The sequence below is a fragment of the Cinclus cinclus genome, chromosome 3 (assembly GCF_963662255.1).
Source record: "Cinclus cinclus chromosome 3, bCinCin1.1, whole genome shotgun sequence".
In the NCBI taxonomy this organism is placed as follows: Eukaryota; Metazoa; Chordata; class Aves; order Passeriformes; family Cinclidae; genus Cinclus; species Cinclus cinclus.
The window spans coordinates 66715469-66734158 of NC_085048.1; the positions used below are offsets into that span (position 1 = coordinate 66715469).

At 40.4% G+C, this 18690-nt stretch overlaps 2 protein-coding genes across 2 annotated transcripts in view; one reads left to right on the plus strand and one right to left on the minus strand.

The window, feature by feature from the left end:
• Nucleotides 1–2863: 2863 nt before the first annotated feature.
• Nucleotides 2864–5532, plus strand: GREM2 (gremlin 2, DAN family BMP antagonist). The gene is made up of 2 exons (XM_062488952.1): nt 2864–2939; nt 5025–5532. Exons 1-2 carry the CDS (start codon nt 2869–2871, stop codon nt 5530–5532), a joined length of 579 nt encoding a protein of 192 aa, XP_062344936.1. The 5' UTR covers nt 2864–2868.
• A 7602-nt stretch (nt 5533–13134) lies between these two features.
• The window catches only part of FMN2 (formin 2), a 152097-nt gene continuing 146541 nt past the window's right edge, over nt 13135–18690 (minus strand). The window contains exons 19-20 of the mRNA XM_062488953.1: nt 14564–14645; nt 13135–13161 (exon numbers count right to left, since the gene is read on the minus strand). Of these exons, the coding sequence (XP_062344937.1) occupies nt 13135–13161; nt 14564–14645 (109 nt within the window). The remainder of the gene's footprint in view (nt 13162–14563; nt 14646–18690) is intronic.

Here is an 18690-nt window from a genome sequence, read left to right on the forward strand (position 1 = left end):
TGCTAAAGCCAAGTTTTAGTTCTTTGAAAAGCTATTGCCTGGCTTGTCTTCAAGGGGCACTTCTTGCGTCCCATCTTAAATGTGAGAACTAACCATGTACATTGTGTTCTTACATTATTACACATGTGATTTTTTTATGCAGATTCTTTTTCTGACAAGGTCTAATATGAATGTAAGGGGGGGACTAGAAAAAAAAAAAATGGTAACAGGGCTTCCTGCATTTAGCCACACTCAGGTGTTCCCTAAGGAGAGCTCTCATGTCTCTGAAGCTTGCAGGGTGGAAACTGGAAGCAAGCAATAGGGGTGGTCAAATGTGGCCATCTGTGTACTGTACTGTATAATGGGACCTGATTTAATCTAGTCTGTAATTCCTGCCTTTTGCTTTACAGTGAAATAATTGTCCAAGGGAAGCTCTTTAGCTGTTAATTAAATTTTTCCCCAAGAGAATAAAAATCTCTGAATTTGTTTATTATCTTCCCAGCCACTGGCTCTGACAATACTTGAGACAGTACTTCTGATGGGTGTATGATAGGTTTATAGTACCTATAGTACATCTTCATTAATCTATACTGTGATTAAGCTGAATAGGTTGAGTCACAAATTCCATGATAAGACAGGTTTTGCAGGTTTGGATTTTTTGGTTGTGGGCTGGGGTTTTTTTTGGTTGGTGGGGGTGGTTTTGGTTGTTGTTGTTGTGTTGTGTCTTGTTTTGTTTTAAGTAGCCTGTGACTTTTATTTCTTCATTCTCTCCAGAAAGCCTGGTAAAGAGGTGATTGGATCAGAGAGTTGGATGCTTCCAGGAACGCTGATAATGATGAGTGCTTTGTAGGTGCTACAAAGTAGGTGCTAAAGCAAACAAATGGGTTTCACACCTCCTGATTTCCTGAGCAGCTAACCTAAAATATCAGAGTGATTTTTCCATTACATCCCTCTTTCTTTCTGTCCACTTGCAGCCTTGAAGTAGGCTGATCTTCAAAGCAGGGATTCCCAGTCAGAATCTGCATCCTGAGCTGAGAAAGTGGTCATGACTTTGCAAACTAGAGGAAACATCAGTGGTCGCTCAGCACAAGTGGGCACTGTGTTACCTCCTGCCCTGCCTTTCAGACCATAGCACCCACTTATTCTCAGGGGGACTTCTCCAGAAATGATGAATCTTGAAAGCAAATCCAATGCTCCAATTCAGAGACAACTTCACTAAACACAAAACTATAAGCTATTTTGGGGGTTACATTACTGCGTGTCCTGCTCTGGAGCTGGATTACTTTCAAAAATGCACGAGTTATAGGGCCAGAAAGTCAGGATGCAAAATGGAGCCTGCCTTGGTAGGTATTCTATGTTACACAGTAATTGGATACAAAGAAGAAATAAAGCTAAGGGCAGACACAAGGATGCTGGGTCTTCCCCTTTTAGCACAGTGATCTGACCTCTGCATGACAGAACTGAATTTTGACATGCTTGCTTCCATGGTCAAGGATTTTTCACACTCCTAGGTCTTGACAGGCCAGCTCCAGCATGTTTGGTTTGATGAGTTTATGAACTTATACTTGATACTGATTTCTGTATCTCGAGAAAAAGCTTGCCATGTGATATGTAAATGCAGCCATGCTTCCTTGGGTGTCATGTCTAAGGCTAAGATATTCTCAGCTCATGCACTGGAAAAAAGGCATGGGGGGAACTGGCAGCAGCTGGCAACAATGCTTGAACAAGTTGAAAACAAAGTCGCAAACGAGCTGCCACTGGGTCTGCTATGGGGGGGACCCCCAGTGCAGCAGGAATGGGGGGCCCTGGCTGGCACTGGTGCAAGTTGTAGGGGCATTGGTCTCTTGAAGGCAATTCTCACTTGCAAGGTCTCAGCCACATGCTGTTTCATTCTGGTCCATCTAAGTAGGGCAGAACTGCCCTGCCCTTGCCAAAAGCCAGATTCTTCTCCAATACGTTTTGTGTTCTCATCCTGCTCTGTCTGCAGACAGACTGCAAAGCAAGACGGTGAATGCTTTCAAATTGAGTTTGCCAAAATGTTCTCTTTCTCTGGGAGTCCCAAAGTTTCCCTTCTCTTTGCATGTGGGTGCTGAAAATATATGTGTAGTCCTTGGCAAGTTGCTGGCACCGTGTGACCTTGTTTGCACTCTTACTTGCTTGAATAGGGGATTTGTGTGCCAGGGCTTAGAAAGGGGTGATTTGCAGGCTAGTAAGGGGTAACGCTGTGATTAGAAATTCCACGATCTGACAGAATGCACATTTGACCTGCTCATGTAGAATAGATTTTTCCTTCATTATGGAAATATTTCAAGGACCAATTTTGATAAAGGATCAATGACAGAAGTAAGTGGTGCATTCCTATTTGTCTATAGAAGTACTTGCACATATTGCAATGTTTGGTTTATAACTGGACAATAGTGGCTTTGATTAATAATGCTTTATTAGCTATAAATACAGACTTACTGAATAAATCCTACTTACGCTGCTGAATGGCTCTCCATGCCCACATAAAACCATTTAAGCAATTCGAATACTGCTATAGTATTTCTATATATTGTAGACTTTGAGTTGTTAGTTCTCTGTCAGCTTTCCTGAATTCCTGCATAGGATTTCTGCTTGACCACCACTCTTGACACAGAAAGGAAACGTCCCTTCAAGTTGCATTTTATGAAGAGAACGGGCAGGCATGGTAACACAGGGTTTCATGGAATTGCAGAGTCATGAAAGTTGGAAAAAACCTTAAGGATCATCCCAAGAAGAGGGGGTGGGGGGAAGGGTGTGTCTCTCCATCTAAATTTTGCTATTGTCTTCTATGCCAAGATCAGAGAAATGAGACTGGAGAGGCAGTATCCCTTGTGTTTCAAAAGAGTAGAAGAGTATTCCTGAGAAATGTGGCATAAGGCATCTTGTGGAGAGCTCACCTCTGTCTTTTTTCTAAAATGTTTTTCTAGAACACAAAGGTTTGTAAATCTGGTTTCTTTTCCTTCCCTTTCTATCTAAAAAACAAAGAGCTGGGAATCAGTTGTTTTATCTACTACTGAAATGCAGCCATCAGTGCAGAATAACATGAGAACAATTTAAAAGAAGCATGGAACACTATATTCAACTGAAACTAATTACCTGATTAGGTTTTGGCCTGGCTGTGTGGGTTGACATCCAGTGGACTTGGCGACAATACCTGCCAGCAAAGCCAAGTCTAGTCTTGCTTTGTTTAAAGACTCTGGACAAAACTTCTGGACTTGCATGCTGAATGCTAAGCAGTGTGAAAATAGGCCACTGATTTAAAGTACCCATGGCTACAGTGAGTGTTCAGTGGGGAGATGGCATGGTTGCAGATGAATGAACTTTTGTGTGGTTTAGAAATACTGATTTCCGTTTAAAGGTGGTTCTGTTTCAAGCATACACTCTGGTGAAATTTAACTCTGCATCAGAAAATCCTCTGTTTACAGCTATACAATTAGCGCTTTTGTTTCCTTTAGCACTTCAGGCTTCTCCCTTTAGAAACTTAGTCCAAGTCTGACATTGAGATCTTGTAGACTTAGAAAATAACCTTAAGTGATGTTATCTCACCTAGTCTGCTAGAGTAGTTTTTTTACCTCCACAGAAGTTAAACATGTTAGGTCTGCTTAATTAGGTGAGAAGCATCTGTTACTGCTGTTCTTGTCTTCTTTTGCACCTTTACTCAAACACTTTTTTAGTCTTTTGGTGTCCTGCTTTGGAAAATGTCATATTTTCCAGATGGGAGTACCTGTGCAACATCTGAAATGTCTGTAGTGTTAGACATTATAATTACCATGTGATGGTAGTTTTTTTGTCCAGGCATCTCTCTAAAGCAAAAAATTTAAAATCATTACTTGAAAGGGTTTGGAGCTTTAGTGAGGAGAGGGATAAGTCTTTCTTCTGTATACTGGAAAAATATCCACTAAGAATAAAGGTGAATAGAGCACTTCAGAAAGACTTGGAAGTGTTCTAGTCTCCAAACGGGAAGCTTCTGTGCACCCGCTTCTGGCATTGAAGAGATCCTCTGTTCTCCTTTCCCAGGGAGAGTGATATAAAATGAACTGCCAGATGAGCAGATCACTACTGAGCATTGACTTTATAAGGAAATATAGCATACCTAGTCTGATGTTCTGGAAGCACATTGAGATGCATTACTAAAATGAATTGGACAAGAGCTGGTAAGAGATGCTCCACAGAACAAGAACATGCAATAGACAACCATAGGAAAAAATTTTTTTGCCATCTGGCTGACTATTTTAACTTAGCAACAAGCTTATGCTCTAGCCTATTCCTTAAAATCTAAAATAAATATTGAATCCTCTTATGTTTACAAACCTTCTTAAACCATTTGCCCAAGAGGCCTTGCAGTTGTGAAGTCCTCAAAGTTGTGTTTAAGCATTTCCTCTTACTGCAAAAATAAATCCATCAAGGTTTTGGCCTCTTACAAAGACAACAGATACAAGCCTGTAAGTGCCATAAGAGCCCTAAGAAATGTCAGAAGCAATTTAGAATAATAAAAATAGTTTCTTGGACAGCCCTTGCTACTTCTGTGGGGAATGAGGCTGGGCTGGGACTTGGGGGTTGAAGATACCTGGGCGCGCATTTTGTGTAACCTAGCATTCCCTTCTCCTCTCCCCTGCCATCCCCAAATCAGCTCTCACCATCTTGGCAAGAGTCTCTTGAGTCTTTGCTAGCCAGGAGTATGCCCAGCTGTTTGGCTCGGGATGTGACAGAGAAGGAGGAAACGTTTCTGGCTGAAGTTTCTGTAAAACCACCACTTCAGCTTTGAAAGTGTTAGTGTCCCTGGGGGGGGGAGGGGGGGGGGAAGTAGTTGGAGAGTTTGGGGAGGGCTGAGAGAGAGCAGTGTGGCTTCCTAAAGGGCCTGCCCTCTTCATGATAAGTAATCACCCTGGAATAGAGCTAATCTAGGAAAAGTGATGGGATTATAAAGATGCTAAGATCTCCACTTCTAAAAGCACGCGCGTTGCAGTTCTGTGGTTTGAAAAACGCGTTCCTCCTGACGGTGCCTTGCGTTGCCCTTGCAGGATGGTTTGGAAATTTGCCTTGTCCGTTTTTCTGATGGCAGCGCTGGTGCGAGTGTCGGACGCCAGGAAGAACCGCCCTGCAGGTGCCATTCCCTCCCCGTACAAAGGCAGCAGCAGCAACCACTCGGAGCGGAGGCAGCAGCTGAACAAGGAGGTGTTGGCCTCCAGCCAGGAGGCCCTGGTGGTCACCGAGAGGAAGTACCTCAAGAGCGACTGGTGCAAGACGCAGCCGCTGCGGCAGACTGTCAGCGAGGAGGGCTGCATCAGCCGCACCATCATCAACCGCTTCTGCTACGGGCAGTGCAACTCCTTCTACATCCCGCGGCACGTCAAAAAGGAGGAGGAGTCCTTCCAGTCCTGTGCGTTCTGCAAGCCGCACAAGGTCACCTCTTCGACCGTGCAGCTGGAGTGCCCTGAGCTGGACCCACCCTTCCGACTCAAGAAAATTCAGAAGGTCAAGCAGTGCCGGTGCATGTCTGTGAATCTGAACAGCTCAGGCAAGCTGTGAGAACAGGCGTGTAGCTGCCGCTTTGTGTTGCCTCCATCAGCTTTACTGCTGCCTCTCCTCTCCCACTGAGCAGACTGTCCATTTTGTTGGTTTGTTTCTTCTTTTCTTTTTCTTTTCTTCTGTGTTTTGTTTTCTTTCAGGAGGCATCTCTCCAGCAAGGAAAGGAAAGGCTCCTGGTCACTTGCCTACTGGAATAATATAATGCTATTTAACCAGCTGTGTTAGGCACTTCACCATAAAGTTTCATTGTATTTTAAATATAATCCGGCAGTTGAATCTTCTGGAGTGGAGCAGGCTCACAGGAGATGGGATTGATCATCTAAGTGACCAGTTGGCTGAATCCAGCATTAAATGTTTCCACTGTGTGGAGTAAAGCCCTCTGCCCTACACTCCAGTTCCCTCCACAAGTTGAGAACACCTTCCCCGTGCTTTGGTCTGAAGCTTGCTTCTCTCACTTGGAAATGCTGGGGTGCCGCCCAGGACTGGGGGACAGAGATGAGGGAGAGTAATGAGGAGTGATGTGTGAAAAGCAAGCAAGACTCTCTGATGAAGCTCCTCTCCTTAAGACGGCTTCAGTTGTGCAATGACAAATGGTTCTGGGTTTGTTGTCTGAACGGCGGATCAGAAGCAAGGGGGAGAGGGTGAGGCACTGGGTGAGCCACGGTGACCACAGAGCAGACTGAGGGTGGGTTCTGATGCTGTTGTGGTTAGAGTATATTGAACACATGGCCTCTGCAGCAGTGTTTATTTTGTAACCTAGCTATAGTAAACAGCTGTTTAAAGTATTATAGACCTAGCCATGTATATTTTTCTTGTGGCAGAGTATGCCAGCGATTAAATATGTTAAGAGACTCAGTTGCTAGGTCGGCTGCCTGGCTTAAAATGGACGTGGTTTTATTATGCTTTTGGTAGGTTTTTGTATGTTAGATAAGTGTGTGTGTGTTTCTTACTCCAAAAAGGACAACATCCATTTATGACCTTATATTTATGCGTGCTCAAATCAGGGGAGGTGGAAGGGTAGTGGGAGAGATCATTTAAGGGAGTGATGTGTCCCCAAAGGTATAAAAGCACTGTCACGCAAAGGACAAAGCTTGGTCATTGCTGGACTGAATACAAAAGCTACGTAAGTGTCATCAAGTTTTGGGAGGGGTGTCTCTCCCCTGATTGGAAACCATGTTAATGTGTTAAAGGACAAAGGCCTCAGTCAGTGCTGCTGGAATAGGTCACTGGAATGGGAGAGAGTAGGTTGTAATTGCTACACTATTGGTGGTCCACTCAGTTTTTGAGACCTGCACAGTAAGTGTTGGTGAACACTTGCAGTTCATTTTAAATCATACTATGTTGTTATTCATTTGATGGGTTTTAACATGTCCTGTATACCCCATTTGTTACAGTTCTGATCTGTATTAGTCCCAGCTGCATTAAAATCCTGTGTCAAACCAGCCCCTTCCCCCAAACCAAAGCCAGTGTGCACGCAGTTGTCTGAACCTTACAAATTAAAAATGACACGCTGGCTCCCTGAGCATGTCTCACAGTTCAGCATCTGCAGCCTGCTGCTGGAGCCCCTCCCCACCAGCCTCTTCGCATGCCGCCACTTCAAGGGGTTAATGTGTTCAGCACTGTCGCCAGCTGGGGCTCCAGTGCCACAGGTCTCCATTATGTGACACAGGCCTCCCTAAGAGGCTTTCAGAACTGATCTCCACAAGAGCTCCAAGCGGTTTACAGGGACTGGCGTGGGCAGGGTGAGGTTGGTTGGGTCTGGCAGCCCTGTTACACAAACGCACGTCCCTTTTCTGCTGTGACCTTCCAACGTGTCAGAAGTGCACAAGGAGACACTCCTGGCACAGGGACTGCTTTAGGGGCTATTGCTGCTGCCCTGTGGCATCATGCCAGCCCGAGGATGGGCACAATTCACTAGCCTTGAGAGTGTGGGTGTGGGTGGGGTGCAGAGGGGGAAGGTGGCAATATACTCTATTAAGCCTCCGTGGATGTCAGTAGTCACTTGAAAGGATGGAACTTGGACCAGAGAGAGAAAAGCACCCTAGTAACTTCACTTAAGAAAAATGTACAAGAATCTTTACCTTTAAGCTATGCCCTGCCTGGGTTTTTCACCAGTTTGCAATATGAATATGCTGCAGCTTAAAGCTCCTTCTAGGAGCTTGTGTTTATGTAAAAACTGAGTTGAGCTTGTAATGGTTAAAACTGTATTTAATTCTTGTTTTATAAATGAAAACAAAAAATGAAGAAATGCTTTAAGTATAATGTAATTATTTTATAGGTCAACTATTAAATTATAGACTAAATAATAAAGCTACTCTAGGGTTATATGGCATCCAGGTGTTCTGCTTCAATGGTTTATGTCCAACTGCTCTCTAATCGGTATGTTCTCCAGCTTCCTTTTTACCCTCCCAAATATAGGTGAATGATGGCTCAACCTGACAGTGTGGGAAAACCTAACTACTTCTCCTCTTGTTTCCCCCTCCCTTCAGAAGTACCTGGAAGGCAAGAGGGAAAAATAAAATGCATTATTCTTAGATTCTGGAGTTGATTCTGCATGAACTTATTTTGGTTTTTTTTTTGGTAAACTGACAAGGAAAACTCCACCACTGGCTGATCACTGCCATCATTTGCCATAAGACAGGTAACTGACCTAAATAATTTTGTTTAAAATATAGATAGATCCTTTTGTAACAGGCACCAAACTACTCATAAGGGAAAAAAAAATAAATTATATCCTTAGCTATAGGTGAGCTGTAGTGGTTGCTATCAGCTCTTGAATAGGTTCACCATATGGCAGTCAAAACACAGGGTAGTATTTTGGGGTGTGTGGCGTGTTTTTCCATTACCAACCCAGAGATAATGCAGTTTCTCAAGGGAAAATTTTTGTGCAGAAAGGGAGCTGTCACATTGATTGATGAACCTCCATGTGACCAGAAGAAATGCCTGTGATGCATCTTGAAAGAAGCAGGAGAACATAACCACAAACTAGCAAGGAAGGGCTATGTCCTTTGTGGCACTACACTTGTAGGAGCCCTTTGCTGTCTTCCCTTCCCTGTCTCTTTCCCAAATCTCACAGTTCAGTGTTCGGAGAATTCTTTTGTTTTAGTGGCTGTTGCTTTAGAGAATTAGTGTTTTGCTTTGCCTTAGCTACTGAGGTGTGGTCAGGCTCCCTGCTCAGACCTCCTAAGTGCCTCTGTCACTTGGCTCAAAGGGAGCTCAGCAGTCACCTCTTTGAATGCTCCTCTCATTTCCACCCATCTCTTGGCCAGTCTCCTGCTTTGCAGGTCATGGATTCCCCAACACACACCTGAACCTCTGCTGCTGGAGGCACAACCCCGACTCCAGCTTCAGTTCTCTCACTCTGCTGCCGCCCAACTATTTAACCATTGGACCAGAGGTATATGCTGTGATCCAAAAATCTCCCCCTTGTGGATGCAATCCAAGAACATGGTGAATCTCTCAGAGTAGATGGAAAAGCTGTAGGTGAGACAGATGCAGTTACTTCTTCAATTGGACAGGTGCTACAGGACAGGGAAGGGAGGAGGACAGTGCATGGTAAACTCAACCACAATGGGACAGCCATGTCTGCAGGCCCCCAGTTTGGGGTGGGTGGCAGGTGAAGTTTCTAAGACAGTAAGCTCAAGCAACAGCTGGGAATAAATGAGATAACAGTTCTGACACAATAGGGACCCTTTCATTTTTTTAACACAATGGACTTACCCCTGGATGCTCTTACAAGTAGGTTGGGTGAATATCAGACACAGGAACAGATAGGTCTGTTGTAAGCAGGAGAATAGGTCTGAAAACCTGTTCTGTAATGAGAATCCTCTTGATGGGTGACAAGACATGAATGGCATGGGGCAGGGCTTGCTCTTTTCTCCCTTTGCTGACTTGTTTGCACTATCTTTAGAAAAACTCAATTTCATTAGTTTTCACTTATTCTGTCCATAGTAGTTTAAAATTTGTGTAACTGAAGTAACTGATAGAGTGGATTTGTCACAAATTTGGCTTTGCTTTTAACCTAGAGTTTGCAACAAATTAATTGCAGTGCAATGACTTGCTATATGTTCTCTCAATGAAATTAATATTTTCCTCCAACTATTTAACCTGGTCACTGAAAAATTGGGCAAGAAAGAGTCAGTCTGTGGAAGATCCCTGTAATTATTGTTCCCACTGCCCCTGTTGGTTAATGCTTAACTAAGTTTTGGAAGTATTTTGGGATGATGAAAGGTGCTACAAAGAAAGTTAACCTACTACAGTGTCATGACGTGACAAAGTACCATGCTTCTGAAAGCTTTAACTGGCAGGCAAAACAACATGAATCCTCTTAGCTCCTCATTAAAAAAAAAATAAAATAAAAAAATTAAAATAATAAAAAAAACATTCAGCCTTCTTTACCCAAGGAGACTATGTAAAAACTCACTTCAGCAAGTCACGTCTGCTGCTCAGGTCTGAAAGTCCTTATTTTGCTGTTTGCATTTAAGTAACAGTGAGGAATATGTGGTGTTAGCAATCAACAAAGGCTCAGAATTTTTGTCTGTGAGAAGTCTGGTAGAATTAGGGCCAACTTAAGTATAGAGCATTTGATGTTGCAGTAAAGGGGGGAATTGCAGCAAATGAGGGGAGAGGGGACCAGTGGGGTGTTCAACCCTTTTAAAACATACCAAAACAAACAAACAGAAGAGCACTGGTCCAGAATTCTGTAAAAAGTTGAGTATGCTGCTAAATACAAAGAGCAGAAGTGAAACTTGTGCTGTGAGTCCCCTTCAGATGTTCTGTGGGTTAACTGTGGTGCTGCACATCGTGGGCTACTTTGCATGTAAGTTTGAGAAAGGTTGGAGAGAAGCTATATAAAAGAGAGACATGTTCAACCAAATAGGTTTGATCTGAGTAAAATGCAGGAAAAAAAATCTATGTAGCAGCATGTGTCTTAAGATTATAATATGGCTCCAGCAGGTGCAGTCAACCTTTGACACTTCAGAGAGAGACAGTCTTGAAATAACTTCTTGCATCCATGCTGCAGATCCTGTAGAAAGGGTATGTATGTATGTATGTGACAGATTTAGGAGGTTGCTGGGCCTTTTAGGAGGTTGTTAAACACTTGTATATATATATGAAAGAATTATAATATGCAGGTAATACTTTTCAGTGCATATTCTTGATTTCATACCAATTTCTTGAGACTGTCAATTCAGCAATGTTAGTATGACCAAGTTACAAACCTGAGCCAAATGCACGACTAGGAGGCATGCACAAGCTGGAAAAGTGAGTTTTACACAGTCTCCTTGAGTAAAGAAGATTGAAGTTCTCACCACCACCACCTGGGGGAAAAGTAGTATATCCAAATAATTGGGAATCACTGTCACTACCTTTCCAAAAGGCAAGGAAAGAGAAGCTTAATTTCCTCTGCTGTCTTCACAAAGGCTCTTCCTTGATCACAAGAGCCAGAATGGGATGTGGTGCTTAGGGAGCAAACAGTTTGTAGCACACTATAGCATAGCCAGAGTGACAAGAGAAGGCAGCTATTTCATTATTATTCTTTTTATTTTCTTATAAATTAACATTCTAAAAAAATTTGAATAGAAACACTAAATACAGTATTGCACATAGTGATCTTTGTTAGATGATCTATTATTTCATTTAGTATAGTAATATACATACTGTAGGTACTGAAGAGAACAGGAAGGCTACAAATGAAAACATGCTACTGTATCCTTGCACTTAGGAGCAAAGTTAGGAGGAAAATACTATTGTTTACATAAATACAAATATGGATTTGAATCAGTGCCATTAAAATAGCTGTACTCTTTAAAGTTTATTTTTTCCATAAGTTAGTTGTAACAGCAAATAATCTCTTATTTCCTCTTCCCCAAATAGTAATGTTACTCCTATCAACACAAAATTTTAGAATTCCATTCTTGGTAATTTCTATCCCTGCCAGAAATTACTACTAGTACAGATTTTCACATAGGTTTATCAACAACAGGAGACTTGCTTTTCACACAGTGAAAAAAAACATCTTTTCTAGTGCTTGGTGTATGTGAAGAATAACAGATTCCTGAGGTCATATTTTGCACTTCCTTTTGTGACACCCTGTAGAGTATATTAGCCTCTGAACAGCTCGGAATGTCTCTTGATGTGCTAGATTAGACAGGGAATAACACAGCCCAGCAGGTTAGAGCTCATTTGCCTTACCCCAGTGTCTTTCAGGCTCCAAAGCTCCGAGCATGTTCATCCAACTGAGTTGCACACACGGTCTGCTTTCAGGAAAAATTAGCTTTGAAAGAAAGATGTTATCAATCAAGCTGATTGGTTTGGGGCTCTTAAATAAGGACTGGAGGAAGGGGTTGTTATCAGTTGAGCAGTCTAAAACTGATACAGCGAATTCTGGACTGCAAATAGGAAGGAAGCATGTAGTCTAAAATGGAAGCCCTAAGTCACATATTTCAATCATTGACCTCCTAGTCAGGGACACTGAAAGCCTGAAGGAAATGTCTGTAATTGTAAGTGTGAGATTTATGTCAATTAATTGGTAGTCTGTGTTCTGTCACTAGAATTGGCTACTGTTTTCCATAAATGTTGTCTCCGTGTGCATCTTTTAATGGCTCTCTAAAGGAGTTTTAAATTAACTGTAAAGCTAATTCCAGAAGGGAAATCACGTACATTTGGCCAAAAGCCTGTCCGACTTAAGTGATCAGCAGTTAAAACTATACTATACCTTCTAAAGTTTATGTAAAAGTATTAGCTGTTTTATATATTAACAAACTATAATAGACAAATCTCTCATACTCTCTATCGTACTTCTGTGCTTTTCTGTATTAACTTGCTTTGCTTTTGTCTTCTTTTTCCTTTTTTTTTTCTTTTTTTTTTTTTAAATGCTGGATTTCTGACTCCCCCATACCACCTGGCATTCACTATCTGGCAAAAGATGAAGTAAAAGTATGCTGCCTTATCGATTTTAAAGATAGATACAGTAAACATCTTGTTCCACAAATATTTAGTCATGGAGGGCAACCAAACAAGTTGGGAAAGCATTGATTATACTGTATAAACAAACGATTCAAAATACAAACTACAAATGCCAACATGAAACAGATACAAACAATTCACTAGGAGTAACATTTCTTTCCCTAATCTAAGTGCAGTGCCATGAAGTATTTGTGTTAGATGTTGCCGGTAGGAATGGAAATGTTTTACTGTACCAAGTAAGCATTCTTATGAAATTCAACTTAATGCAATTTTCAGCATGTTCAGAACTGATGCAGATGCCACTTTTTATGCATGCTGACTTGTCCTATTTGTAATATACCATACACTTTACAAAATACCATTTTTGAGTGGCAAAGGAGATAAAGAGTACAGGGAAGGTGTTTCAAGTCCATACCTAGTCTATTTCTGGGCACTCCATTAAAGTGATTACATTCGTGAATGAACATACAAGAACACATCAGTTGGTGGAAAACTCTAGAGAACGAAACACAAATTTTAAAAGGTCAAGGAAGCAAATGATCAAGATGATGTAGTTTCCTTCCCTCTCACTCCCCACCCACAGGCATGCTGAGTTTTGGTAACCAGGTAACAATGACTTTAGAATTTCTTCTCTCAGATCTTCATACTTATCTTTGCTTTCTGAAAAATAAATTTAAAAAATAAGGACAAAATTTGAGTGTGCACAAAACCAACTCATACAAATATGAAAAGCATAGAAATACATAGACAAATGTTTTATATTTACTGTAGAACTGACTTCACAAATAAACTTTGAAGCTAGAACTGAAGCAGACTACAGCTACACACTGCTTGTGAAATATTCTTGTTTACTTTCCTTTTCACCCATCAAATTTTCACTGAGACTGAAGGTCCGTGTTTCAGTGCAAATAAAAATGATATGGGAGTAATTGAACAAATACTTGTTTCTTAAAAGAAATCTCTCAGTATCTTCACATTCATCAGTATATAACTTAGATGGAGAAACCCAAAACAATGTAAATTTTTGGAGTTTTTTTTGAAATAACAGGTTGATCTGCTTTTAAATAAAATTGATAAAATGTTGTTTATAATTCTTTACCAAGCTAGCGCTCCATTTGCATTTCTGGCACTAACTACAGTTAACTCTCACTAAATATTCAAAATAAGAAAAAATAAATGTAATATTTTTGCTTCCTGTGTCAGATTATGTTAGTTAGAATACAGTAAATTACCACATGCTTCGTTTACAAGATGTGTCACAGATAATATGACTACACAGCTGTGACTACAAAGCACCAAAGAATTAAGTTGTGTCTTGGGGTAGTGGGGAGCAGGGGAGACAGACAGGGACACAGACACATGAAAAAAATGTTTTAATATTTTTCAAACATAAATGATGGCCAGTTGCTACAGTTATGATTTAAATGTGAGGCACCAGAATAATTTTTCTGTAAAAATCAGTCATGATCCTCACAATGGTTAGGTAGTCATAGGGGAAAGGTTTCATCGAATGAGACCAGAATTACTCCTCAATTATCACTGCAGTTATTTGGTTTCAAAAGAATGGTGAAAGCACAGTACTATATTTTTCTAGTGTTTCTCTGTTCCAAAAAGTAGTTATCAGTGATTCAGAAACCACTGTATTTGATACAGTGATCCAGCTTTAAAAATGTGTAATTAACAAAATTCTTCCTTTCATTCTGTATCTGTAGAAAAGAGAGGGAATACAAACTGAATAAGCTGGAAGACCAAAATTGCCTTTCTGCCTTCTATGTGCATCCTACACCAAGGCTGGAAAGAACACAGATTGCCATAGTGGGGCAATAATAAACTGCTCTTGCTTGTGTTACATCTATAATTTGTGGAGTAATATTTGTAGGCAGATTTAAAATCTGTTTATTTAACACCTTTAAAGAAAATGCTACACATTAAGGAAAAAAAAACCAAAAAAATCCCAACCCAGAACAAAAACATACATAGAAAATAACCTCCCTATAAAATGCAAAGAGGAAAAGGTAGAATAAATGATATAAACAGAAGTATTGCTACGATTTTTACTTACAATTCCAGAGTCGTGTTTTGGTCTAATATTGTATAGCGACTTCCCCTTTTTCTGCCTGCAGACTTCCTCTGCTTCTTTGACTCTGAAGAAAGACAAAATCTATAAATACTCCTGTACACCAACAACATTTACAAGGACAATGCAGTATATAACTCACAAGTTAAGGCCTGAGGACACAAGTGGATAACTTTATTCTCCATATATTCATTATCATGCTCCGCAAAACAGTTCTTGCACTCCAGGGCTGTTGTAGCCATACCCAGCACTTACATGGACAGGCATAATCAATTCCAGTTACAAAAGCAATCGGTACTTACTGCAGTTGAAGATTCAACTATATGAGGGTTTAAAATACACTGGATGACATGAAGTTTACATTTCAGAGCATTCATGCAAATATTGCTAAGAAAACTCATTTTTATCGCTGTTTAAAATAATTCATCTATTCCAACCCTCAGTACTTCAATTATAGTTTAAACAAAGTTTGTCACCAAGCCATGTTCCCTTCCACCCATTTTTGTTTGTAATTAAAATGGCAAAATAGCTTAACCTAATTCACCAGTCTTTACTCTCTAACTTCAAAAAAAAGGAAAATGTCCATGGAACGTGATGTTTAATCCAAGGTGATGCATGTCACTGCACAGATCTTTAATTCCAAAGCTGAGGAACCTCAAGGCTTCCATGACCACTGGGGATGAGTGCACTTTGCCTGCTTGGATGTAAAGAGAGGAGCAGGTTCTAAAAGTAAGGGTCCACTTCTTAGTGCTTCCTGACATGGCAAATAGTACCAAATTAGTGCCTTGTGAAATGCCACCACATTTTTGGTCAGAGATGTTTTCCTTTTTTCATGCAGATAGGAAACAAACTGTGAAAGGCAGAGGACTACACTCAGACTGGGAACCTGCCAGAATCAAGCTGATGGGTTCAATGTCACACTGTAAAATGTTTCTTCACAATTTTAACTCATTTTATATATCAATCTTGTAAACACACACAATTGCTGAAACACGTATAATACAGAATTATGTTCTGAATTCTATGAGCTGCAAAGACCTAGATAGAGACTTTCTGTAAGAGAACATTAAATTATGAGATCTTTAATGAGAGATATGAGAATTTTATTGATAAATAAGAAAGTAGAAAGCAAAAATTAATATCCTATATTGGCATGATCTTGCCAAAAATATGGACTTGACATGGCACTTAGTCTGGCTTTTCACCATTATCCAAGAGTGAGAAAAGAAACAACAGTTGAAATAATATATGCTTGGCTGGTTCCTTGCAGTTCATCTCCAGACTACTTGTATGTCTGTTCTTTCACTGAGGCTACACAGGGCAATCTGAGAATCCAAGTTTATGTTACCATTATTTTTTAATATCTTTTTGTGTGTTGTAAGGGCCAAAATGTTGAAAATAAAACTCTAGCTGAGTCTGCTAAACACATTTAAAAAACTGCCTTAACATTAATCTCTGCTTTATTAAACTTCAGACACACCTTGTTTTTTACATAAGTTTCAAATCTATGCTTTCAAAAATCAATCTAAATGTCAGTTCTTTTCTAGCACTTCCACAAGCTGCCCTCTTCATTTGATAGTTTTGTATGTTATCAGTGTGGAAAGACCTTCATTTGCACAGGTCGGGAGGAAAAAAGCTTTGAAACATGTTATTCCAAGCTGTAAAGCTTTCTTTCTGACTGCAAATCAGATAGACTACAGCATAATCTAGAACAAAGATGTTAAGCAGCCAGGTAATTCACCTTTAAAATGTATTTAAATAATTCAGTAAAAGTGGCAGCCAAAATGTGGTGATAGCTTCAAATAAAAACTTATGGGAATGATGCATAATGAAGAAAAATTCAGACATTTTCTTTTCCCTATAACAATTTTTCTTCTGTTTCATTTATACTTTCCTTCAAAGGAGGAAAAATGTCTGTGACATTGATCTTTCCGTGATCTTTTCTAAATATTCAGACATATTCTAACCTATCAAAAGCCACTCTTACAAAGTCAGATATAAAACAGCACATCTATCATATAATTTCCTCTTTTTCAAATACAAGTATAGGTGGCTCCCTTCACTGTAGACATCATTTTAAAAACAAAATGAAATCTTACTTGTGAGTAAACAAGTGTCAAATCCCTGTACTTGTACAGGGATTATACAAGTACTATTGAGTTTATCAAAATGACTGTTTTACCAAAGCAGTGTAATATACGCAGGCATTCGGACTACTCAACATGCAATGGCAGCATACGTAACATACAAAAATATTTACCAAACCAGTTCACACAGATCCAGATGTTATTCTTGGGAAATGCCAGGGAATTCTTCAGTTCCAGTCTTTGTCCCACCTAAATACCCCCCTTCCAGGATGGATTACCTACTGCTTGTTAACATACCAGGTCACAAAACAGCACAGCATCCTTTGGGTCTCATGTTAATTCAAAACCAAAACCCTCACGCAGTAAGAAACCCTATAATTGTTATAATAGAACTGATAATGCAGTTCTTTTCTAAAGACCAGGTCTCATTAAGTGTCACTGTCAGTGGAACATCTCTACACAGTCTGCTTCAATTAGAGAAATAGCTTTTTTGAGAAAGGCTGTCTCTGCTTGAAACAGAAAAATGTTAACAACATGCCACCTGCGAAGGAAGAAGTCAGAACTTCTGTGTCCCTGAGATAGCACTTCAAAAATAATTATCCACAACCTCCAGACTGATACGTGATAATCTTAAGGTTGTGTTACCCGAATTTCCAGGGTTATGTAAGAGGTGCTGGTCTCACTAGTATGGTTGTGGTCCTCAAGGCTTTGGGAGCTTTTATGAAATTCCTTTGAGTTTGAGCCTATTTATTCATACCAAAGGAAACACAGAAGATGAGAAGCATTACTCCCTAATGCACTTAAATCTGGGAGCTAGCACCACTCAGTTCCAGTTTCCACCATATCACTGACTCACTGTGTGGGTTTGGGACAGTTCACAGCCTCCTGGCTCATATCCTGCTGTCTGTGCAGGAAGATCCAAGTGGTTCAACAGAGTCTCAGTGAAGCCCATGTGACTCATACATATGCTTCTTCAGCAAGAAGTGCCATGAGAAGTGTACAGATAACACACCAAAGCCTCATTTCAAGGAGCTTTAGTTTGTGACTATATTAGATCAGGAATCATGGAGAACTGTATAAATCCACAGCTGTATCTAAACAAGAAAAGCCAGCAGACCAGTGAAATAGAGGCAAAGGCAACTACTAGCCTTCCACAGGGCTAAATCATAAACCAGCGAGTGTGGTTATCAATTTTTACAGTGTGCAATATATTTTGTGAAGGCTGATCATTCAGATTAGTTAATATTTTATTAAATGCAAAATTAAAATAACTTAATCCTTCTGGAAGAAGAAAAGGATGAGTTCTGTGGGAGCATCTGCACTGCTTAAACTGTGTGATCTAGAGAAACAGAAAAAAGGTTGCCTTTGAAGTAAAGACAATAGTCTCAGTTCAGTTGGAAAATAATTGCCACTGGCAAGTTTTTGTCATAGGTTTTCTCTGTTGGCCGTGAATGTTTTTTCATCTTTCCATGAAACTAAGAAGATTTAGGCAAAACCACATTGTTTCTGTCAGCTCATGCCTGGTTCAAGCCATGTTTCTCAGAGGCAAGAAAATCCCTATGTACCTTCCTCTTGTTCAGGCTTTTCCTGCACTTCTTCTCACTGGCTTCAGTAAGACCCTGATCAGCATGGAGGTGCAAGATAATAATCTAAGACAAAAAAATGCAAGAATTGCATGAACACTACTGATTATGGGTTAACTCAGCTGTGGTGAGTTGATAGAGATTATGAAGAAACTAATGGATCTAATTAAATAATGGGAGGAGGAAAAATGATTTTTGGAGAAAACAACGCAAGACTCCCAACAGTCACAAAAGGAGAAGCAATAGCATACAGCAACATATTTCCAAGCTCCAGGCCAAAATGACACCACTGTGCCAATGCAGAGCTCAAAGAGGAAAAAAAAAAAAAAAGACATTCCTAGGAAAGGAGTGGGTATTCAATTGTCAGGCCTTGTGTGGAAAGATAGGCTGCCACTGGGGAGCCTCTGGAGGAAAAGTCTGAGGAAGGTGAGTGTTCCCCAGT